The following is a 25,187-nucleotide window of genomic DNA, read 5'->3' on the forward strand; positions in this document are numbered from 1 at the left end:
TTACAGACCATGACTCTATGGGAGTAGAAAGCCTCGTGGTTCCCCCACAGAGCAGGGTGGTTTCAATGTCATAGCCCAACATATAAACGCTATGTTACCGGGGCTCCTGGCAAGACAGGCAAGGGGAAAAGAGGTGAAATGACAAAACTCTGAACACAATGTCCACTCTTACCTCTGCAAAAAAAGGAAGGTGTGAGGCAGATAAGACACATTTCCTTATAAAAGAGACAGGTAGTGAAATGACTGGGTGGGGATAGGACTACCCTACAATGGATTGGGGGTCTGGAGATAAGGGGACAGCAGGAGGTCTGGGGAACAAGGGCACAGGGCCAGGGCGGCACAGTCCTGTTCAGAGAACCAGCCAACAGTCCAAGCCCTGCTGGAAAGCCCGCCGATGGTGAGAAGTCGGCTATTGACAGAATAAATCATCTGACGCTACATTCTACCAGGCCTTTTAGACTAATTACAGTTTCAGGAACACACAGGGAAGTCAGTTGGACCCTGCCCTGTAAGTCAGAATTGACTCAATGGCCATGAGTTTGAGTGAGAAGGGCCCTTGGGAGTTCTTTTCCAAAATATCCCTTTCAATGAACTCTCTCTATTCTATTTCTCTGCCTTTGGCTTGAATTTTGTGACTCAGTGAGAAATGCAGGGGTTCACAACCTTGAGTCACCTTTTGTAGTAAACACAACGCCCTGCTGTCCACAGTTGGGAATCCTAAAGAAAAGGGGGTACATTCTGCTTGCCTTGGGAGTCTCACGTAACGGTTTAGTTGGAGTTTGTGGTGAATTAAGTTACTTTTGTTGTTTTCTTCTGGAAGTTAGAGTGTAAGGTAAGTTTTATTGAAATGATTTACATGAAGAGGAATTGAATGGCTTCATAGTAGAATAAGTACAGAGGGAGCTAAGTGATTAATATTTCTATAATTTATTGTGGTTTCTTTAGTAATAAGAATTAGGACTAATGATTAGTTTGTAATTTTAAACCAGAACATGAATGTTCACTAAAGAATAACTAAAATTAAATTAATTTTTTTGAGTATCACTTTGCAAAGTAGGTGATTACTGACCACCAATTCAGAAAGCATGACTTGAAAGAGCCGTTATTCATTAACCCACCCCCTGTGATTCTGGCCGTTACTCTTTCTTTTCCATACGCCCTCTTTCCTCATGTGTATCCTAAAAAGGCTTCTTTTCCTTATTAGGGGAGGCAGTTGTTGATAGCACTGCAGCCACCCCATCTCCTTGAATGCTCTATCAATAAAAGTCTTGTTCTCCATCCCTCTCCCCTCTCCAAGGAGGTTTTGTGAATTGACTCACTCTCAGCAGGCAGTCTGAAATACCTGTGTTACATGAATGTTACCACCTGAGCTAATGTCATTTGTTCCTAATCTTTAGGCCCTTTGGGTCTAGAGAGAGAAAGATATACAAAGCCTATGACCAAGATATCAACTCTCACTGCCACTGAGTGAATGGATGCAGACTCATGGAGACCCAACAGGGCAGGCTGGAGACACTGTTTACCGAGAAAACCCATCTTTCTCCCCTGGAGCTTCTGATGGTTTCCACCTGCTGACCTTGCCGTTAGCAGCCCAACGGGAAACTGCTCTGCCACCAGGCCTCCTGCACATAGACTTACATGAGCCCGTCTATGTGTATGCATGTGTGTGAATGCATATAGATGCGGTGTGCACATATATATGTCTCTATGCATATACACATATATAATGCTTGACATATAGAAAGGCTTCTACTCAACATGTAGACCAGACTTCATTTATTTTTCCTGCTTACTGCTTAGTTGACCACCGTGCCTCTGGAAGCTTTCACACAGGTACGCCGCCCCCCCCCCCCCTTCCTCTCATAGGACAGTCTCAGGAAGAGCATCCACTCAGGCTGACTCCCAAATATGCATATGTTAAATGCCTCAAACGTCATAAGTACAAAAAAAACAAAACCCAAACCCCCACAACAGCTACACCAGCTAAGAGAAGCTGTCTCACTTTTGTCTTGCATGGGTTAATGGCTGATTTTAAAAATGTAAAAAAAAAAAATCAGTTTTTTTTTTTCTTTGAAGTTCCTAAATCCTCTATATTTAAGCTCTGTGAAAATTTCCTTTCACTGTGTAGTGCTTTGGTGAACCTTTGCAAAGCGCTGCCTGATCCTGGATCACTTTGTGCCTTCAATGAACCCTTTCATTTAAACAAAGCTCCAGTTTGCTCATTGACTATTTTAAGACAATATTTTCTGGGTTTTTTTAGTTGTTGTTGTTTATTTTGGGGTTTATGTCAGAAGTATTTTGTCATTGGGGGTGACCCTCTTGAATTTTTGTTATGTTTTTCAATGTCTGAAACCCAGGAGGGATGAGCCTATAGAGACAGCAAGGAGAAGAAGAGTTTCTGGGGTCCCATTGGGTGGGAATAACAGGGAGCTGATGTCAGGAGGTCAAGAAGGAAAAGAGTGTTTTGAAACGGTTTGCGATAGCAATTGGACAATATGGCGTGCTGTGCTTGAACTATGAAAAGGTATATCTGAATCAGCGCCCAATAAAATGGTTTTGGAGATAAACAAATAAAAGATGAAATGTTTTCCATGGCTATAATGGATCTGACAAACGATCTAAGTAGGTCTGTATTGACCTTTAGTGATGATATATATGAAGCTTCAAAGAATATTATTTTGTAAGAAGTTCTCAGAAAACCTTGGCTGTTGGAACAACAAACATTTCAGTCAGAGTAAATATTGGGATTGACAGACACCATGGCATCTGTCTCTTAAATTTTAGGGAGTTTTGTCTATTGTAGGGCAGCATGTTTGGCGTTCTAAAAGGACGTTTAGTAACAATGGTGATGTGACAAGTGGCCACTGTATTTTTACAAACGAATGTGTATCTTTTTGACACTCTCCGATACTTCTCGGATGCTTTTATAACATTCAGACGCCAGTTTTTATGCAGCCACACGTTAAAACAATCTGTCAGAGCAGTGTGTACAAAATCCCCCTGCAAGGGTGACCAAACGACTCTGAAGACCCGCTATTTGGGGAGAAATCTGTTGGATCGTTGTTAAATAATATCTGTGGCAAATTTAAATTTTATGACTAATTTCAGCATTTGTAAATGTATTACTAATTCAGCATAGTAATTTTATGACTAATTTCAGACTTTTTGAATTTTTCAGCATAGTGAGTTTATTGCTAGTTTTGGACTTTGTTGTCATGTGGAAAGAACTATGAATTATTTAAAGAGCTGGGCGGCCAATCAGAGACCAACTTTCTGATGTGCACCTGCTGTAGCCCACTGAGGACACTCTAGCCTTTAAACCGCCTCAGACTGCGAGGAAGAATCAGACAAATAAATCCATTTTGAGGGATATTTTACCAAAGAATTGTCACGAATATTTCAAAATGAAAGCAGCGCTTATGGCTTGGGCTCTTCGCCATGGGTCAGTAGTTCAGAACCACCAGCGACTCCCCTGGAGAAAGACAGACTTTCTACTGCTGTAAAGAGTTCCTGTCTCAAGGGGCGCAGCAGTCCTACCTTGTCCTGTGGGGTCACCATGAGCCAGCCCTGACTCGATCAGCCAGGTTTGTTGGTTTCCCCCATTTTTAATCGCTAGTTTTATTCGGTGGAACGCAGTCTCGTCCCGCTTAAGTTGTCTCTTTAGTTTCAATAAATGTCTACTTTAAATCACCTCAGAGATGCATGGAATCTAGACGTTCAATGATGGAGAGTGTAGAAGAATAGATGCATTTAAGTCAAGGTGCTGGCGTAGAATACTGAAAGTGCAGTGGATTTCTAAAAGAGCACACCAATCGGCGTTGGGCCAGTACAGCCAGAACGATCCTTCGAAGGGAGCCTTGGTCTCCTGGACTTTGGACGTGTTATCAGGAGAGACCAGTCCCTGCAGGGACGTCACGCTGGCATAGTGGAGGGGCCCTGAAAAGAGGAAGACCCTTGGCTGGCGGGAGTGGAGGGTGGCTACAAGGAGGGCGCCCGACATCGCAACATTGAGAGGATGGCGCAGGGCAAGGCCGTGTTTTGCTCTGTTACACATAGTGGAACCGACCCCCGATCCCCTAGCAACAGCACGGGCAGTTACTCACGCCCGGAGACGAAGTGTGTCGTGAAGGGTTCAGACCAGAGAAAGAACAGGGTGCAAACGCAGCACCATGACGTGAGTGCAAGGATGATAGAGTGAAGGTTCCGAACTATTCACATAATTTCTGGGGGGGAAAATCACTTTTATACATCGTGGAGCAAAGCACAGAACCTCTAAAAGTGTTCGAAACGAAGCCAAAAACCACCCACAACGGGCTGACATTTGCTAAGTGAAACCTGCCTGGGCTGCAGACAGCGCCTGTCCAGAGAGCCACGTGCAATGCAGACCCAGTGAGAGAGCGGTTGTGCTACAAATGCGGCAACGCCTTTTGTTGTTTTTATTTAGAGTAAGATGTGCTAACACCCAGCATGACAAAATTTGTACAAAGTTCACAATTTAAAAATGAAGTATCACAGCAACTTGTGATTCCACACATTTATAGCAAAATTAAAATGTCAACAAATCCATGCCGTGTAGTACAAAAATAAATCAAACTTCAGTTCCACAGAGAGCACAATAAATAGTTTATACAAAATTCTGTCTTAATAAATGATTACTTAAATTAACTTAGAAATGAATATGAACAATAAGTTATAATAAATAAACTCTGATGACTCACAATAATTCCATATGAAAGATCAGCATTCTAATATGTGACACTTTTGTGATCCCTATATAATAGTCACAGATAACTTTTGATTTGATATTATGTACCAACATTAGATGAGCAGCAGATTTGTGCTTAAAATCCCTTTCCATTGTACATAGGTGATAACAAGAAGAATCGCAAACTGATACTATCTATTACTCGACTAAAAGCATTACTATATTGGCAAAGAAGCTGCAGACACAATGCAGTGGGGAGATGCATATGCCATTATGAACAATGGAGGGCCCTGAAAGGAGGCTAGGGCCCCGGACAATACATATGGCATCAGGTGAACGACAAGCACCTTGCTTCAGCTCTCAAAAAGGCAATTCTGAGCATGGCAGCTACAACTAAACAGCACAACAGAAAGAGGGCGCTGTACAGAGAAGATACTGCAGAGCCCCAAGGTAATTACATAATCTTTTTTTCCCAGCTAGTTATTAAAGTCCTCGTGGAAAACTGTAAGCTTTTGTACAGTGAACAGTATAAAGTGCCGCTGGGATAAACATATATTTATACATATATATATATACCGAGGTTGAGTATTGTATCAGAATATTTGTTGTGAGATCCCTGTAGTCTCCCTTAGCAATATTATTGGATCAGCCGTGAGGGCTTCTGCTATAATCTGTCAGGTTCAGTGTCACAAGGCTAATGACACAGGAATTGCACACCTCCGTACGGATATATAGGACAAGGTAAGTGCAAATAGTCAAAACTGGCACATTGTGGGGACAATGACCCTGTAAGTCCTGTTCTGCTAAAAATATTTTTATTTTATTTTTACAAAACCCATCTTTTTTTTTCATAACAAAATTTTAAAGTACTTTTGTACTTTCTGCATAACATCAAGACATGGAAGGAAAAGAGATGCTATTAACTATAAATCAAGTCAACATCAGATAACACAACACATCATCAAATGTACTACTCAAATGGGAAAAATGCAGCAATAAAAAGTGGTCTTATGCATACAGATAGTGCAGTCATTTGGAATAAAACAATCCAATCTTGAAGGTATAAACAAGTCTGAAATGATCTAGCTTAAAGCAAAAAAAAGTGCTGAAGTATATTTCGTTACTTTTAAAATCTGATTGCATTCGTTCTTAGAATAGTTCACAATAACTCAAACAACAAGGCTTTGTAAACGCTCTATGGTCAACAGAAGTTCGAACATAAATGGCATACTAAGGGGACTCAGAATAGAACCGAAGGCTTGTTCAGGGCCAAGGGTGGGATGAGGGGGCAGAAGAGGGAGAAACTTTACTGATCTGTGTTTCCTACCCAATTCAGCAGAAAAGTCAGTCCAGTAAGTAGAATATTCACAAAGGTCATTTGTGTCTTACCCCCAAAGGTAAAATAATGATAATAATAATTGTAAAGCGTTAGAAGGGGAAATAAATGCTCTTAAATGATCTTTTAATTTAAATTGAAAACACACAGGTTCCGTTCAACTACATTGCAATAACTGACAGTTCAGAGGGGCACAAAACTCTAGGGGAGATAAGAGAAAGTTGCTCCAAAGTTTATTGAAAATGAAAAAGAAAATCTTCATGTTGTCCACCTCTGATAAGTTCCTGTCTTAACTGAAGTTTCCATATTCACACCATGTAATGCTTAGGAGTTAATTTAAAAGTGCTGTTTAAGCTGCTTTGAATCTTCTGTCAAGTTTCCATGGCTTGATGTTGTCTTACAATAAATTACTTATTTCATTTCTTATAGTTAATCCATGCCATTTCCTTGGAATTCAAAAAACCTCATTTATTGCCCCCACCATACACCATCCTCCTAAAACAAACAAACAGAAACATCACATAATATTTCCAGGCATTGTTCAAAAATAAAGCATTTTTGCAACCAATTCTTGCTATGAAACAATATGCACACAAAATGTATTTCCTAAATTCCATAAAACCCTCCAACATGAGGCAAAATGATAGTGTTTTAAAAAGTGGCTGCAGGACTGCAACATTGTCATTCAAAGCTGTTTTTTTTCTTTTTTGTCCATTTCAGTTCAAAATACTAAAACATTTAATCACTAAAGCATTAAAAAGAATTTACACTCTATTTTTTATTATCAGCTTACCTCTTCAGAAATATAGATACCCCCAAAATGTGCATACATTAGCAGCTATAAACATTACATGGCATATCACACTATGTCAGCTTATATGAAAACGTACAAAATGTGAATGTATTCAAAAACTATTCTGCAGTTACTATCTTTAAAGCAAGGCATAAAATCATTATGAAGTCTTGTAAGCATAACACTGTTTCAAACAGAAATAAATATATAACACTTTCTGGTAAATTACAGCAGCAAAAAACAAGAGGCATCCTTTTTTAAGCAAGATTTCCAACACTAGAGCAGCTGTTCAGACCTGAATTCCTCTCACAGCCTGCTTTATATTTTCCAGTAGGGCTTTATTTTCTGGACTCTGATAACGATCTTGATTTGTATACATGTCCGTCAAAGTAGTCACGTAAGCATCAAAATTTTGTTCATTGATTGGATCCTACGAGATATTAAATAGTAGTTCATATACAACCTTTATTTTCTTAATAGTATATTCACATAAGCATAAAATAGTTTAATAGCATAGGGCTACTGTTGTGTAATATTTAAAATGCCTACTTGCGAGCATACTTAATGTTATGGGACACACTGGATCAGCCCCACCAATGTTCTTTTAGAAGTTAACGTTATGGTTTGGGGCTGGTAACCGCAAACACCCAATGGCCGAGGCACCATGGATCTTTGTCATAGTAAGGACATCTACTTCATTACGGTGCGCACGGCGGAAGGTCGCTGCGCTCCCTAGCTCGCGCTCTCAAGCACTCACCATGTGCGGCAGCTGGATGTTAGCTAGACTGTGAATTAAAGACTGACTGAGATGGGCCAGTTCATGAAGGAGAGACTCATTCTGCTGCTCAATTACTTTGTTCTCCTCTTCTATTGTCTTCAGGTTGCTCTCCATTGTGGTGATCTAAAATGCACAGATTGGTGCGACATGTCATTCAAGGCAAGCGGGGAGGGAAGCATGCGCACTTGCAGTGAGGGGGTAGGGAGGGGGAGGGGAGCAACGGTCTGACCAGGCGCCAAGATAAAACCTCTTTTGCTTAAAGGAAAGGCTTCAAAGTTGAGTTTTCTCTTTTGAGGGTCAATTTTATGCTTTTGATCCCTTATGCTTGAAAATTGGGCAACTTGATTCAAACGGCTGGTCTTTCTGAGGTAGACTTAATGGCAGGTAGGTTCCTGGGCGACTGCAATGTTTAAGACAGTCCGTTTGTCATCACACATGTTATTTTATGGCCACTTATTCTTATACTATCTCATTCCATCCCCTGACTTGAGGGGCTCGAGTCATAAAGTTGGGTTAGATTTTACAGACTTGCTCTTAATACTGTTTATTTTTTTAGCCCGAATCTAATCTTGTAGTGGCCCTGAGTGGTGCAAACCATTAATGCTCTCAGCTGAGACCGTCACAGTTGGAAGTTCAAGTCCACCCTGAGACGTCTTAGAAGGTCAGAAATCGACTTCTCAGAAACCATCCATTGTAAATCCTAGGGTGCACAGTTCTATTCCAACCCACAAATGGGACATCGACTCAGCTGCACCAGGTTAATGTTAAAAATTAACTTATTTTACGTTATGTTATTGTCTTCTCAGATAAAGACCCTGGAGTCAATCGGCTTTTATCAATACGTGATGGCATGTATGCTTTCATGGATCAGTTGAAGGCCTATCATGACTTCTGACCTCCTTGTGATTCCTCTACTATCCAGAGAGAATGTAGTTCCCACAAGGCAAGGAGCGCTTGAATGTGCGCACGTCTCTGGTTTTCCAGACTTTGTTATTTACATGGAATTTCCCAGATATGGCACCAGAGCTGTCCCTCTTTTACACAATGGTCTCTGAAATTTTGCAGCACAGCGTACAGCAGCGGTCAACTTGATGGTACCTGTGTGGAGGTTCCTGTCAATCAAGTGTAGCCTGGTGACACCTCCTTGGCGGGGTGCCCTTTTAAATGAGTATGAGAGGCCCTGGGAACTGCTTCTCCCTTGCCCTTCTCCATCATCCATGTTGGCACTCTGTGTCTGCCTCCAGGTGGTCTATGTAGGCCACCAAACCTGAGAGCTGTCGGTAACCTGCCATGCTTCCCTCGACCTTGGATCCCTGGGACTCTGCACCCACAGCCTGTGATCTTTCTGTTTCCTGTTTTGCCTTTCCCCGCCACGAGCCTGTAGCTATGTGAGCCTGAAGACGTTTCTGGCTAGCACTGCCTTTATGACTTGGAGTGGGACTGGGCTGGGATGCCTGCTCGATATGAAATGACGTTTGGATATAAAACTCTTCCTTGTCCATAGATGTGTGTCATTGATTTGCTAGCGCAGACAACCCAACCCAGCGCACACAGCGTAGGACAAAAGGCCGTAACAGCCCCAATGCATGCCTCCTCGTTTGCTATGTAGTCACCCTTTCCGCTAACCTATCTCTCATGGCCACACCTCTCTTGGCTGTCCTATGAACTTCCTTTTCACTTCCCCTACTTGTTCCTCCTAAGGCCATTTCCCATGAGCCTTTCCTTGATTCTTTTCCCTCTGGTTCATTTTCTGATTGTCCTTCGGGCCATTTGGTCTGCTCTCTCTCTATTTACTATATCACATTCTTCCTCTTTATTTGACAACCGTCTGATATGTGAGTGCCTCCTAGCTGTCATCCACCAATCTCAAGCACACATTCGTGGTTAGAAACCAACTGTCCCACCTGCGGCTGATAATCCGGAGGTGGTGCTTGCCTGGTGGGTGGGTTTCTCCTTTGATAAGGGCTGGGTTGTCTATACTCTTCTCTCCAGGTTTTAGCCCTTTGGGGGCTCTCATTGTTCTAAGAGTTTCTTTCGGTACCTTTACAAGGTAAACGTTTCCCATTTCTCCCTGGTCATTATCAAATGAATGCTTTCATCTCCGTGGACTCATGTCACGAGAATGGCAAACTCATGAGTTGATGGATGGGTGGATCCTCCTGACCCAGCGCCTATAGTTAGGCTCCTGAAGAGCAGCTTCTCTTCCATTCTGTTTTTCATAGTGGATCCCATTACTTTCGACAGGGTAATCTATAGGACATTCAGAGCTGGAGGCAGCTGGACAGCAGGCCTCGATACTGAAGATAGAAATTGGAACCAGGGAGGCCTGCCCAGTTTCAAATGTAACTGAGGGCTGTGACATAAGGAGCCATGGCACGTGGGCTTTCAATGAGGAGGAGAGCGAGAAGGGACAAACCTGGAAGGAGGAGGTCTTACAAAGATCTCCACACTGCATGTGAGCCTAGCAGTCACTCCTCTCATCCGCGAGACCTCCTGTCAGTGCCCCTTCCTCGCTGTCTCTGATTGGAGCTCCCAGCGTCCCTCTGACCCTCAAAACCCTCTGCCTACAGGAAGTCTTGCTCAGCTCCTCCAGCACTACTTGGCTGTTTCTCTCATGTTGTTCCCAATTGGTTTTTAAGTGTCAGTCTGGTTTCCGTGTAAACGGACAAGTCAATGGAAAAAACTTCCTGGGCCAGGACCTTGCCTTAGGCCAGCGGTTCTCAACCGTGGGTCACCACCCCTTTAGAGGTCGAACAACCCTTTCACAGGGGTCGCCCAATTCATAACAGTAGCAAAATGACAGTTATGAAGTAGCGATGAAAATAATTTTATGGTTGGGGGGGGTCACCACAGCATAAGGAACTGTATTAAAGGGTCGCCATTAGGAAGGTTGAGGACCACTGCCTTAGGCTATGTCTTGGAATTCTTACTAGCCCCTCATTTTAGAGGTCAAAATACCTGTGGGTTTTTTTTTTTTGGCTATGTCACTGCTGCTTGTCTGACTTCCCCCAGCCAGTAGTCATGGTGCCACGTTTGGGATAAATTCTCTTTCAGCTGGTGTTTCCTACTGCAAGGTCTACAACCCTCTGGGAAAAGTGACTTGTCTCCCCGTGCCCCATGAACGGGAGAGAAGCTACGCCATCACTTCCATCCTGCTTGACAGGAGCAGTTCGCTTCGGCTCTACCCCGGGATGGATGGGTCTATTGATAAAGGTTTCGCCCATCTCCAGAAGAGAACCAATATTTTGTTGGCTTTACTCGACAATGGAACAAAATATGCAGTCCCAATAAAAGTGAATTCAAAGCATTGGTTTCAAAGGGGCACTGTTGCTGCCTGGATGTCATAAGTCATGTGTGGTGATCTTTGTCGTCATAAGAAAATGTATAATCTTTTGAAAATTTATAATCTTTTGTCGGCGTAAGAAGATTTATAATAGCATGCCAAGCCCATGCCAATTTTCAAAGGGATCTGAGAAAATATAGACTTGTTCATTTAAAAAGGTAGAGTTGCTACTTATGTCTTGAGTTTCATGACCTTAACTCCATCAAATTGTTTGCCTTTACCTGAATTATCTGACAAGCACTTAAACGCTCACATCTTACCCACGGTCTCCTCTGTTTGCTTCCTTGGGCCCTTTCTCTAGAATGCAACACAGTTCAGTGTCTCGGTGGACCATGGGCTTCAGGATTACTCGATTAGTTGGGCCGATCTCGGGAACTTACTTTTGAAAAATGAGAATAGCAATACTCGCTTGATATGGATCGTGTGCAGAGATAGGCAGAACATCTCATGGTGAAAAGACATGTTTATTTTTGTCTTTTTATGTCTATTATCTTGTCTTTTACAGAAGAAGGTTGCTGATCCTGGTCTTGACTGAGTTCAACCAAGATAGTCGATATGTTTTTAGAAAAAAATATTTTGTTCCATTGTCGAAGAAAGCCAACAAAATATCTTCAGGAAAAAGTGTGAAGTATCTGAGTATCCTAAGAAACGAGTGTATCCTTGCTAAAGGGAAACTGCCTTCTGCTGTTAGCTTCACGTGTAAGGACACATGCTCTTTGAGGCCTAAGCGGCTGCTTGCAGTTAGACAGGGATTGGTAGTTAGTAACTTTATGGAGGTTGGATTACATCAGAAAAGTTTTGTTAAAAGGTGCAATCATCTATAATCTAATGAGGGGCTACAGATATACTGTGATTCAAAACTAAAACAACAAACAACACTAATTATCATTAGTACTAAGCTGCTTAACATTGGTTCATTTACTCTATGAGACAGAATTTATAAAATTTCTCAGCCAGTTGATAAGCTACTCTCAAAGAACTACTTCTCTTTTATAATCTAATACTCATCTGCATGTACGCCACCTTCCCAACAAGGCAGCTCGACTGCATCTGACCGTTCCACCACAGCAGAAAACCACCCTGGCCACCTTGAGCTCCTGTCTTCCTGTGCCTGGAACATTCTCCCCCTCTCACTCGTATTTGTCTTTTGAAATCCTGTGTTTCTGTTTGGGCCCATTCTTCCTTTAAATTAAACACAATTTTTTATGATATAATTTCCAAATGATGTGTTTGTCACCATTTTTTCATTCTTCTTGGTTTTCCCAAACAAGTTTATTAGGAGCTAATCCGGAAATTACGCCATCCCATAGTGCTTCCTATGCGGTCATTCTGTTTTTGTGGTGGGGGAGGGGAGGTCATTCTTAAAGCCTCTCTTTCTTTGAGACTTTGTAGCTCTGACGGTGTAGTCTTTCTGATAGCAAGCCCCTTAGAACATCCATAGTGCGGCTCCCTTTTACTTACGTCACTCTGCCTGCCGGTATGATTGCTCTCTTGCTTATTGGAGACGCCCTTTGTGTAACTTCATGGGGATTTTTTTTCTTCTTTTGGGTGAGCGGGGGAGAGGAGGGAACCCTGGTCCTGACAGCATCGGACCTGAGCCCCCAGTGGCTTTAATAAGAAGCAATTTATAGATGTCCCATGAAGGCCTAGATTGAGTTTTATTCCCTTTTATCCCAGTGTTGAGCTATAAACAATATGCTTGTTAGTGTGAATTGAGTTGATTGGGATGACAAACCTACTGAGGTGTCATTAGTAATTTAGTGAAATCCAAAATAGAACCTTGTGTTGGCCCAGCCCCAGGGGTGGGTCATAAGTACCTCAAAGTCTGAGCTGCATCGTAGTCAGTTGAATTGAGACTGGGAAAATGCTTCCTCAGGGGCACCTACAACAATTCTGCAGGTGCTGAGCTGCTTTGAGCGATTGAGCAAAGCCTAATGCAGAGATTCTGTAATTGTTCAGGAATTTAGTGTTTCTGATCTGAGTATGCTTCAAGGAAAATAAGTCCCTTCTGATTGTACTGCAGAGCATAAGAGAGTCTAGGTTTTTCAGATGCAATGAGAATCTGCATACCATTTGATTCCCACACTATTCACATTCCAGTTCAGTAAGCTCATGTGTTCAGTTAAACAAAGGTGTGTTTGTTTTAACTTGGCTTTCTTACAACCAGGTAGTGAACCAAATACCTTTGACCTTTCAAAGAAGGACTTTGGGTTAGAGATTTTAGGGGAGATTGTCTTTCCCTGCACAGATACGCATAGATCCTGTGATAAAGCTCCTTCCCCCTCCCTCTATAATTTTGCCCGTTCACCAAGAAATTTGAAGTGTAACATATACAAAATCCAGACTGTGCTAAAGCAAAAAAGAGGACTTAAAATTAATATAGCTAAATAATCACTGATTCAGTAATACATTTTAAAAAGACAATTCTTCATTCTTTTTCAACCATTTAAAATCAAAAGAATGAAATTCTGTTATGTTAGGTTTCCAAGATTCTGATTTTGATTTTGCTGCTACCTTAACATGACCTCCAAAGGTGGCCTGTCTACACCAGCCTTCAGATTCCTCCGCTGTAAGATAAGGGGAGTCTTTTTAGAGTTTACACTCTGAGCACTGAGTTTTCGGAAGGTTGACAGTGAAAGCTTTAAATCCATTTTCCGTCTCTACATAGATTTATCTTTTGAGTGAATTCTTTCCGATTTTTAGATGACAATGGGAATAGCTTTGTCATCAGGCAGAGTGCATTAGAAAATGGATTACTACCACTCCACTAGCCCGTCCAGGGAGGGGCAGTCTAGTTGGAGACAACTGAGCATGCCATTGAGGGAATTTCAGGACTAGGCTGTGAGTGGTCATGATCATATCCTGGCTGTGGGATGAGGGGCCTGAACCAGTGTTGTGAGCATTTCCGCACAGGATAGTGTGTGTTTCCCTAGAGTGGTCCCTTTCTTGTTTCTTTCATCCCAACTGCAACCACGAGGCTTTTTAAAAAAACATAAATTATTTTTTAATTGTGAATTAGGTAGGGATTTACATATCAGACCATCCAAGCTGCATTCAATAGTTCAAACCACTCATCAACCTCTAATTATGTGGCATTAATTTATCGATAGTCATGTTTTCATGATAGCTTTTCTAGTGTTCCCGTGTTTTATTGGCGTGGCCATGTTTTTGTAAATCCTTGGACACCATCATGGCCTCTTGCTGATGGTCTCTCTCATCAGGATGAATTTTCCTTCTCCTGCTTTAGACTTAATAAATGTGTCTATATAAGTTATATTTGAATTTTTGTGAATAAATCATTTTATTGGGGCCTCTTACAGCTCATAACAATCCATTCATCAATTGTATTCAGCAGATTTGTACATATGTTGCCATCATCATTTCCAAGACATTTTCTTTCTACTTGAGCCCTTAGTATTGGCTATTTTTCCCCCTCCTTCCTGAATTTTGGGCCCTTTTTCTCCCTTACAATATGAGTTTGGGTTAGGTTATCAATTTATAAAAATGTTATTTCCAGAAGTAGAATATATTTAAATGTAAAATTTATATGGGACTTAGTATGACAAGTGGATAAGAGGGAAGTTTCTGGAGAAGTCTGAGCTCACTTTCTCCAAAGACAGTTTTATTGATACAAAATTGGCACATCATACACTTCTCTAGTTAAGTCACTCTTTAAAAGAGTTGTATATACATCATCACAATCGGTCTAGAAAGCTCACTTTCAAGGCCACTCTCAGAGGTCACTTGAAGGTTCCTTGATCATCTCTACAGAGCCACAGTGTTGAGAGACCGTCTCCGACCTCCTCAACGCACTTGACTCAAAGGAGAACACCACATGGTATCTTGTTTAACGGATAAACATCTCACTGGCCTTTCTTGGCTCTTACGGACTTGGATTCTGGAAACAAGCCTATGTTTCCTTTGCCATGTTGCTGTTAGTTGCCATCAAGAGGATTCTGGCTTATAGTACAGAACTATGTGGGTATAAATCTGTGCCCCATGGGTTTTCAAAGCTGTGACTCGTGGAAGCAAATCACTAGGCCTACCTTCTTGGTGTCTCTAGGTGGATTGAACCTCCAACCTTCTGTCTATTAGAGCAGTCAAGCTCCTCACGGTTTTGACCACCCACTGTCCTCCTTGCGGTACTATCTCATGAATTCATATGCTAGGTGGTCCCTGGCGAGACGACCTGATCTTTGGTCAGATTTAGGTAGGGGGAGGGGGGCGCAGAAAAAGCAAACAGAAGTGTGGAATCTCCGTCCCTCCCGGCCGTTGCTCAGTAAAGAGAATAAGAGTATCATTAGCAGGGCATCAGAGTCTCTTACGTTCCTGCAGTTTTTGAGACAAGTAGGGAGGCTTTCACACGACAATAGTCAAACATTTTAAAAAGTGAAGTCAAGGAGCCAGCAAAGGAGAGTACACATTACTTTATAAATGTGGAAAGCCAGGATGAAGCAGCATTTCATCTGGCCTTTGGATGGGGATATAAAGAAAGGAGTTCATGAAGGTATCAGCACAAATTATTTTCTAATAAGCTTTGCATAAAGTCTAAGCCATTGAAGAAATTCAACAATTTTCTGTAGCCTATATTGCCAGCTGTATTTGAGAGTGATCTTCAATTCCTGTTCTTAGTGGTACAAGAGCATGTGGTACTAGCTCAGGGAACGATAGGGCTGAGGGAATATATTGCTTGGTGTGTCCCAAGCACTGTGAACTATATGTATCCCTCTAGTTTCTGCATGCAATAAAACAGAAATCCTGAAAAGACCTATCTCAAGAGATTGTTTAGAAGACTACATTAATCAGTCTATGCAAAGCCTGTAGGTCAGGTCTGCCATCCAGTAGCACCGAGTAATCGACAGCTGCTAGTACTGCCACCATAATGACTAGTTCGCTGAACCCATTCCAAGTCAACTTTACGCATGCTGTGGAAGCATCTTCTAAAAACACTCATGAATATTTTCTACCATTAGGGAAGTGCCCCTTTGGGGAATAGACTGGTCCAAGTTCACAACAATGTATCAGAAGTATAGATAATTTCTAGTTGACTAGAAATACCTCCCTTACCTGTGTTAACAAAGTGAAGTGGACTCCTTGACCAGCAAAGAAAGTTGCCTCCTAAATTGGATGTTCAGTGAATCAAAGGCTAGTATAAGGTCTGGGAAGGCAGCAAGGTGCGTTAGGCAGGGCATGCGATGTGAAAGAAAGGCTCGAGTGAGAATCCAGCTTGGTTATTGGTGGCTATCATTTTGGGTTAGCTGAAGAATGTTGCCTCTCTGAACCTTAGATTCTCCATCTGTAATATGAAACTGGTAGTATGTGGGAAACAGAAAGACTTCTCCCCCAAATAGATGCTAGACTTAGGACACTGCTTGCAGCTAATGGTAAATGATTGTCCAGTTACCTTCCTGAAGGCAGTCAGCAGCCAGACTACTGTCTGGGCCCACCACAGGTGGGGCCCACTCCCTGCTGTTAAGGACAATGGGCTACTTCTCCCTTAAGGATTGCTGTCATCAGTTTGGTTCCTGTTGGTGGAATTTACACCCCACTGATAATGGTTTCTATAGTGAGCCAGAGAACAGGTCAAACCGGCTCAGTGATATCCAAAATTAAGCTGCCTCCCGGAATCTAGGATCCACCCATCTTGTTACGTGTGTACCCACAATAACTCCCCTTCCCATTGCATGGACACCCCTAGATCACCCCCCTCCCATTACTGTATTACCAATAGCACAACCCTTTCTTGTGACGTATGTTTTCACCTGTAATTAGGAAGTTTGCACATCCCCAGAGAATATAAAAGCCTTGGTTAATATGATAAAATAATAATTATTTATAAATTATCAAGGGTTCGGGGCAGGGAGGAGGAGCGGGGAGGGAGGAGAAAATGGGGAGCTGATGCCAGGGGCTGAGGTGGAGAGTGGGTGTTTTGAGAATGATGATGGCAACATATGTACAAATGTGCTGGACACAAATGATGCATGTATGGATTGTAAAAAGAGTTGTATGAGCCCCTAATAAAATGATTATTTTTAAAAAAGCCTTGGTTAGCAATAAATCTCAATCTCTCTCTCTCTCTCCATGTGGATCACCAAGTGAGGCTGAGGTGAGCATGCTACCATGAGATGTGTCTGACTCCCTTATTTCAATCCCTCTTCTCTCTCTCATGCTCTTTGACTTTACTGTAATCTTTACTTATTATCGCTGTGCAATTGTGCCTACAGGGCCTGTGATGCTGTGTCAGGGGCTGGTGGGCTGGTCTACCCTGACAGTAGTATATACCTTCTTGGCAAGTAGTGAGAATGAAATGAAACAATAGCCCGTCCTCCTGCTACAGATTCCTGATCCATGGACAGCTCCTACTTTTCCTTATCATTCGGTAGGTTTGCCCACTTTGAAATGAGGGAACTGAACCCTGCTCCCAAGTCTGTCATCACAATCATCTCCACTTGCTGGGAAAGCAGTGTTTGCTTTACCGAAAACTCATGCCGACAAGTGGACACTGACGCACAGCGATGTTACAGGAGACGGTAGAAGTGCTCTTGTGAATTCCTGAGACTGCGACTCTTGAAAGGAATCGAAATTCCCATCTTTCTCCAAAGAAGCAGCTGGTGATTTCTAACTGCGAACCTTGTAGGAATCATAACTACTCTACCCATAGCTAATCCTTGTTGCTCGAAGGTAAGGCCAAATAAGAACCATAACCACCTTCGGCCCCTTGTGACTTACCTACGGATTCTTAAAGATATACTCAGGAATGGTGTTCATAACCTGGTGCTTGCCTGGACACGATGGAAACTACTCTGGTGGCAGACACTTAGCACGTGGGGATGCCTTCCCCTCCCTCCTTTCTGAACACACGTCTGCCAGTTGCACATCTTTATGCACCTGCTCAGGCTAAGGTATGAAGGTCTGAAAATGTGAATAGACATAGGAAAAATTCTACCCTCTTGAAGCACTGAGGAGTTAAGTCCTAGGACCTAGGTTCTCCTTATTTGTAATCCTCATAATACTGGCTGTCAAAAACCTAGCAATCAAATAATCTCAAGGTTCTAAATTACCTCAGAAGAACAACACCTAATCTGTGGCAGGAATGGGCCATCCTCTGGGGATGACTATTCGCCATGATGTTTCTTTAAAGACAGAGCAAACATATAGAAAACTGATGGTCTCTGTGTTACAGAAAAGATCACCATCGATATGATTTCAGCCGAACCCATGTTTGTGGGTAGACAACTAACGGATAAAAAACAATGAGTAGAGGAAAAAGGGGGGCATTTCTGAAAGTTTGATAGAACTTTGCTCTCCTGTAAGAGTAGTGTGTATACACAGCGAATGTTTAGGGCTTCCAAAAACTGTTACCTGAGTTCTGAGTTTAATCATATCAGCTTCCATCTGAGAATTGGATTCATTTAGCTCCTTGATTTCTTCATCTAACTGTTTGATTTCTTCATCATTTTCTATACCTGTAATGACAAATATTAGTATATTATAATTACAATATGTAAAACTCTCACAGTTAGAATGTTTGTTTTATATTTTGAATGGAAATTGATGGAAAAATCTAACTCTTGAATTAATATAAAGAATTTAACTATAACGTGTATGGTTTTCTATTCACCGTTCTCTCTTCCCTCAATTTTAGGTGCTTAAAACAAGAAAAAGAAGGAAGACAAGCAAAGGGAGGAAGAAGGGGAAATTAATTGAGGTACAAGTGCACAGGAATTGAAAAGTTAAATCTCCCTAGAAATAACCCATCTGAGTTGCAAGGCCTCTGCCCTTTGACACGGGGCAGAAATGGCCTTTGTCCGGGCATGTTTTATGACTCCAGCTACTTGGGGTGCCTTGATTATTCATGTGCACGTGTAGTCATGCACATTCTCACACTCTCACCCATTCTGTGGATTTGCTGAGCCTGTGCCAGGTTTTGTGGATATACTCATGAATAACAGTGACTTATCTCAGCTCCCAGGGAGCTTATGTTCTGGTTGGGAAAACAGACAGGAGATGTAAACAAAAGTAGAATTCAGTATTAAGTACTATTCTACCACATTTACCAAATGAGACAGTCCAATGTGAAGAAGACTGACTTGGAGAATAGTGATAGACTTCAGGTTGTTGTCGTTAGGCTCTGTCGAGTTGGGTCCAACTCTTGGTGGCCCAAAGTGCCACAGAACAAAACACCATCAAGTCCTCACAATTGTTCTTCTATTTGAACCAATTGCTGAAGCCACTGTGTCCAGCCATGTGGTGGCGGTCATTCCTCTTTATTGCTGCCTCTTCACTTGATGAAGCGTGATCTCCTTCTCCAGGGATTGGTATCTCCTGACAACAGGCCCAAGGCACATGAGACAAAGTCTCACTATCTTTCTTTCTGAGCAGCATTCTGGCTGTACATCTTCCAAGACAAATTTGTTTGTTCTTTTGGCAGTCCGTGGGACTTATTTTTTGAAAGCACCATAATTCAAATACATTCATTCTTCTTCAGTCTTCCTTATTCAATGTTCAAATTTCACCTGCCTATGAAGCAATTCTAAATGCCATGGCTTGTGTCAGGTGCACCTTAGTCCTCAAAGTAATATTCTTGCCACTTTGAAGGCAATTTTTGCCACTTTGAAGCATTATTGTGCAGCAAATTTACCCAAATGCGATGGATCTTTTTATCTTTTTACTGCTTTTTCATGAGCATTGATTATCAATCCAAGCAAGAAGAAATCCTTGCTAGTTTCAATCTTCTCTCCCTTTATCATGATATAGCCTATTGGTCCAGGTGTGAGAACTTCGACCTTCTTTACATTGATGTAATCCACAATGAAGACAGCAATCCTTGACCTTCCTCGGCAAGTGAGTCCATTCCTCCCCACTTTCAGCAAGAAAGGTGCCATCTTCGTATTGCATCAATACCTTCCTCTAATCCTGACACTACAGTCTTCTTGATATAATCCAGCTTCTCTGATTATTTGCTCAGCATGCAGATTGAATAAAATCTCAGGTAGGCGGCTACAGAAGAACACTGCGTATTTGATACCTGACTGATTTAAAAGTACTTTCATTTTCTATGTTAAAAATATATCAACTGACAAATTATACATTGTATAGCTTTGCGAGAATCACCTTGCTTAGCAGCGTATATCTCCGATTATACATGCTACCCTAAGCGGCATCTGGACGCACTGGACTACATTATTCGGTCTTGAAACATCTGGGGACAAGGACAAATCCGTACATTTACAGAGGACATTTTCACGGCCTAGCCCGGTGACTGCCAACCCCACATTGATGTTGTTGTTAGAGCAAGGCACTCCCTGGTCCTGCTCTGTCCGCATGCTTGTTTTTGTGTCTGAGCCCATAGTTTCAGTCACCGTGTCAGTCCATCTCATGAAGGGTCTTTCCCTTTTTCTTCACGACCATCGCACAAGCACGATGGCTTTCTTCTGGAACTGGTACCTTCTGATAACTCGATCCGAGTACATGAGCAAACTCTCCCCACCCTCACGTCTAAAAAACATTGGGTTTCTTCCACCACAGGTGTGTTCATCCTTTCGGCAGTCCATGGTATATTTCATATTCTTTACCAACATTTTCATTCAAAGCCATCAGATTTTCTTGATTCATTGTCTAACTTTCATATACATGGGAAGTGATTGCCTGATGTGTCGCTGTGGGTTCCCCAAACAGAAAGACTCACCTTGCTCTCATGGAGTGCATGCTGCTTGCAGTTGCAGCCCAATGCATAATGCACAGTGGCACCGCAGCTCCTAGGTACTAAGATTGTTTGTTTGTTTGTTTCAGTGAAGTGGAATAAAGACAACTTTTGAGTACCGGGGGGTATCCCTACCAAGATCCCAAAGTTCCACATTTCTTTTTTTAAAGCAGGAAAATGCAGGCACGGTACAAGTGCAAACATCTTGAAAACCCAGTATGTGCGATTGCTTTTCTGTTGGTCACATTGGACAGCAAGTTATTCTCACGTGAGCCACCGGGAAAAGTATCCAGCCAAGGCCTGCGGGGAGGCTCTAACTGGATAAATCCCATATATTAGCTTTGTAGACAGACAGGGGTACACTTGAATGAAATTTACCGATGAAAACAAGCAAAAAGTAATAACACTTCATAAAGACAAATGTGTCATTGCTCTCTCTAACTCGATTTTTAAAAATCAAAGAAAAAGAAACCTTAGTGGGATAAATGGAATTGGTTCGTAGTTGTTTGCTCTGTTTTAATGAAATGAAAATGATTCTATGGAGCAGAGTTAGGAGCACCTGGCCCCCAGACAGGTCCTAGAAATGTCTAGCCAACATTCCACAGCTCACCAAAGAGAAGCATGTCCAGCGATCACACTAGGCGTGTGCTAAAGGCTTGACCAAAGGTAGCAGGCACATTGGTAGGTGGATAATTTTATATGGCTTGCAAATGATGCTAAACTATCCAGTGATCCTTAGCAGAAAAAAAGATTCCCTATCCCTGTTATACAGTAAGCAATCCTTGAAAGAAGGAATCACATTGCTTCTACAGTATTATTATTTCTCATAAAAATACAGGCAGTAGTCAGGTTACAAATGAGACCCTTTCTTAATTATACCTTTTAACGAATAGTGAGTCAGGCCAGGTGCATATAGTCTTTATTTAACCTTACTTTAGTGCAAACAATTGCATGAAGTCTTTTCAACGGTTTAAGAGCTGCAGCTGTGGTAGGTGTAGGTAATGTTGATGATGAATTTGTTGTGACTAGGGCTTGCTTTGATTTTTTCCAAATGAGGATACATTAACCAAACTCACTGCCTTGGAGTCAATTCTGACTCACAAACTCATTGCCACTGAGCCGATTCAGAATCAGAGTGACACTACCCGCAGGTCATGGTAGAATTGTCCCCTTGGGTCTGAGAGACTGAACTCATTATGAGGGCCTCATTTTTAGGGTTTTAGAAGTTGTCGGTCTTAATCAAGTAGATAGCTCCATATTTCTCTTGCTGAGTCACTGGTATTCTATGATTTCCTATTTGATTATATTTCCTTCTGAATGATTTCTTTCCATGGATGAAGATTGTATGTCTTAAAGGAAATGTCCCAGCTAAACTGATCTTGAACACCTGTCGAAGTTTTCCATGTATTCATCAGCAGTGATACCGCCAGAACCCAAAGGTTCAAGTTATGGGTCGTTTACCAGAAATAACAGGTGACATATCTGTTGTAGTTGTTAGTTACCATTTTTCGTGTGCCATCGTCACAATTGTTGTCTGAGGCCATTGTTGCAGCCACTGTGTCACTGAAGTCCTTCTCCAGAGTCCATGTTCTGATAACCTGAGATGAAGCGTATCATCCTCCAATCTATGGATCGTTTTGGCTCCACTCCGCCAGGAAAGATTTTTTCCATTCTCTTCACCATCCGTGGTCTATTTAACATTCTTTGCCAACTTCCTAACCCAAGAGCACCAATTTTTCTTTGATCTTCTCTATTCATTGTCCATCTTTCAACTGCATATGAAGGAATTAAAAATGCCATGGCTTGGGTCAGGAGCACCTTAGTTCTAAACATGACACCTTTGCTTTTGAACACCTTAAAGTTATATTTTATATTTGCAACACATATGCCCAGTATAATACTTACTAACTAGTGCTTCCATGAGTGTTGGCTGAGGATCCAAGTAAAAGGAAATCCTTGATCCTTCAATATTTTTATCCATTTATGTTGTGTATTCATCCACTTGTGAAGATTTTTATTTTCCTTATGTCTAGGTATAATTCATATAGAAGACTGTAGTTTTTGATCTTCATCAGTAAATACTGTATATACTTGAATATAAACCGACCCGAGGATAAGTCGAGGTACCTAATTATTATCTGGGAAACCAGAAAAACTGATTGACCCGAGGATAAGCCTAGGGTGGAAAATGCAGAAGCTATTGGTGAGTTTCAACAATCAAAACTAATGAAAATAAAATTACTAAAAATGGAGACATCAGTGGGGTAATGTATTTAAATATTTATTTAAAATAAAAAACATAAATAAAAGGACAAAAACTCATTTAACATTAGTAAACCAGCACAGTAAGTGTCAAACAGGTTCAACAAAAACAATAAGGTATCAACAATGATACCTAAGAGTAGTATTCCCTGAGCTCAATCAGCAACCAAGCTAAAATGTAAAGAGTTAAAATCCTTCAAAACTGTATTCCTCATCATCATCCGTATCCCAATGCAGAGCTTCAGCTGGTGTGAGGTCATCATAGATGCTGTCCTCACTGAGATCACTGTCATCACCATCACTGCTGTAATTTTCACACAAAGCGCAGTCTTCACTGCCATCCATAGCATTACTAATACTATGTTTCTGGAAGGCACGTCACACCATGTCTTCTGGAATGTCTTCCCATGCATCTCGTACCCACTTTGCTATTAACTCTATGTCAGGCTTCCTGAGATTTCCTCCTTCTGTTAGTCGGGCTTGAACCAGATGACATCCATTCATGCCACTGACCCGTGTATAAGCTGAACCCCAGTTTTTCAGTACATTTTCTCTGTGCTGAAAAACTTGGCTTATACAGGAGTATATACGGTACTTCAAATCCTGGTCACTTTCAGCAGGAAAGGGTGTGTCATCTGCTACTTACAGGTTATTAATTACTCTTCCTCCAATCCTGAGAAAGCACTATTCTTCGCATAGCACAGCTTCTTGGATTACTTGCTCAGCATACAGATTGAATAATAAGGTGAATGTATGAAACACTGACACATACTTTTTCTGATTTTAAATCCTGCAGCATTCTGTTTTTGTTGTTGCTTTTTGATTCATGGACAGGTATCATGTGGGCACATAAAGTGTTCTGAAATTTTCATTTTTAATAAGGTCCTCACAGTTTATAATGATCTACATGGTTTGAATACCTATGCCTAGTTAAGAAAACACAAGTAAATATCTTTCTAATGGTCTTTGTTTTCAAACCTCTACAGTCTGGTATCAGCAATGATGGCCATTATTCCAAATCCGCTTCTAGATTCGTGGATCTACTGCCGCAACCGTTCTGAATTATCTCCTGAAAGCTTTACTTACGAGTAATATTGATGATGTTGTCTCATAATTTCCTCATTCTTTTGAATCACCTTTCTGTGGAATAGGCAAAAACATGCATCTCTTCCAGTTGGTTAGCCTGGTAGCTATCTTCCAAATTTCTTGGCAGACAGGTAAGCATTTCCAGTGTTGTAGCTCATTGTTGAAATATTTTAATTGTTCTATACACAATGCTAACTGATCAACAATATACTCAAGTTTTCTTGTTTGAATGTTGCTGGCTGGCCACATAGTAACTTGTGCTTGCAGTAAAATTCGTTTATGCAGTTTGTTTGCTTGAAAAATATAGGTCTTTATAGGGAGTGGTTCTACGGATTCTTTTGGCTTGAAATAGGTGGTCAACAAAGTTAATCGATGGAGCCTTGATTTTCCTGAGGGCTTTGAATACACCTAGACTTTTCCCTTCAAACTTCTGTTCTTGAACATATGTTACTTCCTGAAATGGTTGAAAGTTAACCAATTCGCTTTTGGTCCAGCGACTTGTGGTACTCCCTCCTCGTTGTGTGTTTTTTAAGTATGTTGACTATAGAATGCTTCAGAATTTCAACTTGGGCCTTAAATTTCTTTTCTTTTTTTTTTCAGCCTGAGCAATGCTGAATTATTCTCTTTTGTCTTTCTAACTCCAAGTCTTTTCTTTTTCTTAAAAAAAATCATTTTATTAGGGGTAACTCCAAATCTTCATACATGTCATTATAATACTTTATTTTCACAAACTGCCCTTCCTCAGTCTAAATGGCCACATTGATCAGAACATTCCATCTTCTGTAGCTACAGAGTTCAATGATATCAAGCAACAAAAACGTTTCTATTTATGAAATGCATAGCAAAAAGCATTAATGACATAACCCCAAATACTCTCTGTAATGATATTTTCTCTTCTTCATCTGGGGATGTTATTTTTCCCCTCCGTTCTTCTTTGTTAGCTGCCTTTCCTGGCAGTCTTCCAAATGTAAGAAGTGAAACAGATTGAGTCTTGTTGCCTGTTACCAGGGATGAAATTACCCAATAATCAATGCTGATCTTGTTTATTGGTTCATCTGATATTTCATTACCGCTGGTTCAACTCACGGTGACCTCCTGGTTCTCCAGTTGTGAATTTTCGGAAGCAGACCTCCGTGCCTATCTTTGAAGGCATTTCTGTGCAGATTCTGATTGCCAGCCTC

The 25,187-nt window shown here is 41.4% G+C and overlaps 1 protein-coding gene across 5 annotated transcripts in view; it reads right to left on the reverse strand.

Moving 5' to 3' along the window:
- Nucleotides 1-6,509: 6,509 nt before the first annotated feature.
- Nucleotides 6,510-25,187, reverse strand: part of MYT1L (myelin transcription factor 1 like) — a 286,534-nt gene continuing 267,856 nt past the window's right edge. For 2 of the 5 annotated variants that reach the window (XM_075555667.1, XM_075555665.1), the window contains exons 19-21: nucleotides 18,318-18,421; nucleotides 7,592-7,735; nucleotides 7,124-7,264 (exon numbers count right to left, since the gene is read on the reverse strand). In XM_075555667.1, coding sequence (XP_075411782.1) covers nucleotides 7,124-7,264; nucleotides 7,592-7,735; nucleotides 18,318-18,421 — 389 coding nt within the window. Of the gene's footprint in view, nucleotides 6,537-7,123; nucleotides 7,265-7,591; nucleotides 7,736-18,311; nucleotides 18,422-25,187 lie in introns of those variants that run through there. The other 3 variants (XM_075555669.1, XM_075555668.1, XM_075555666.1) reach the window with 3 other exon arrangements.

Source organism: Tenrec ecaudatus, chromosome 8, assembly GCF_050624435.1.
Source record: "Tenrec ecaudatus isolate mTenEca1 chromosome 8, mTenEca1.hap1, whole genome shotgun sequence".
Taxonomy (NCBI): Eukaryota; Metazoa; Chordata; class Mammalia; order Afrosoricida; family Tenrecidae; genus Tenrec; species Tenrec ecaudatus.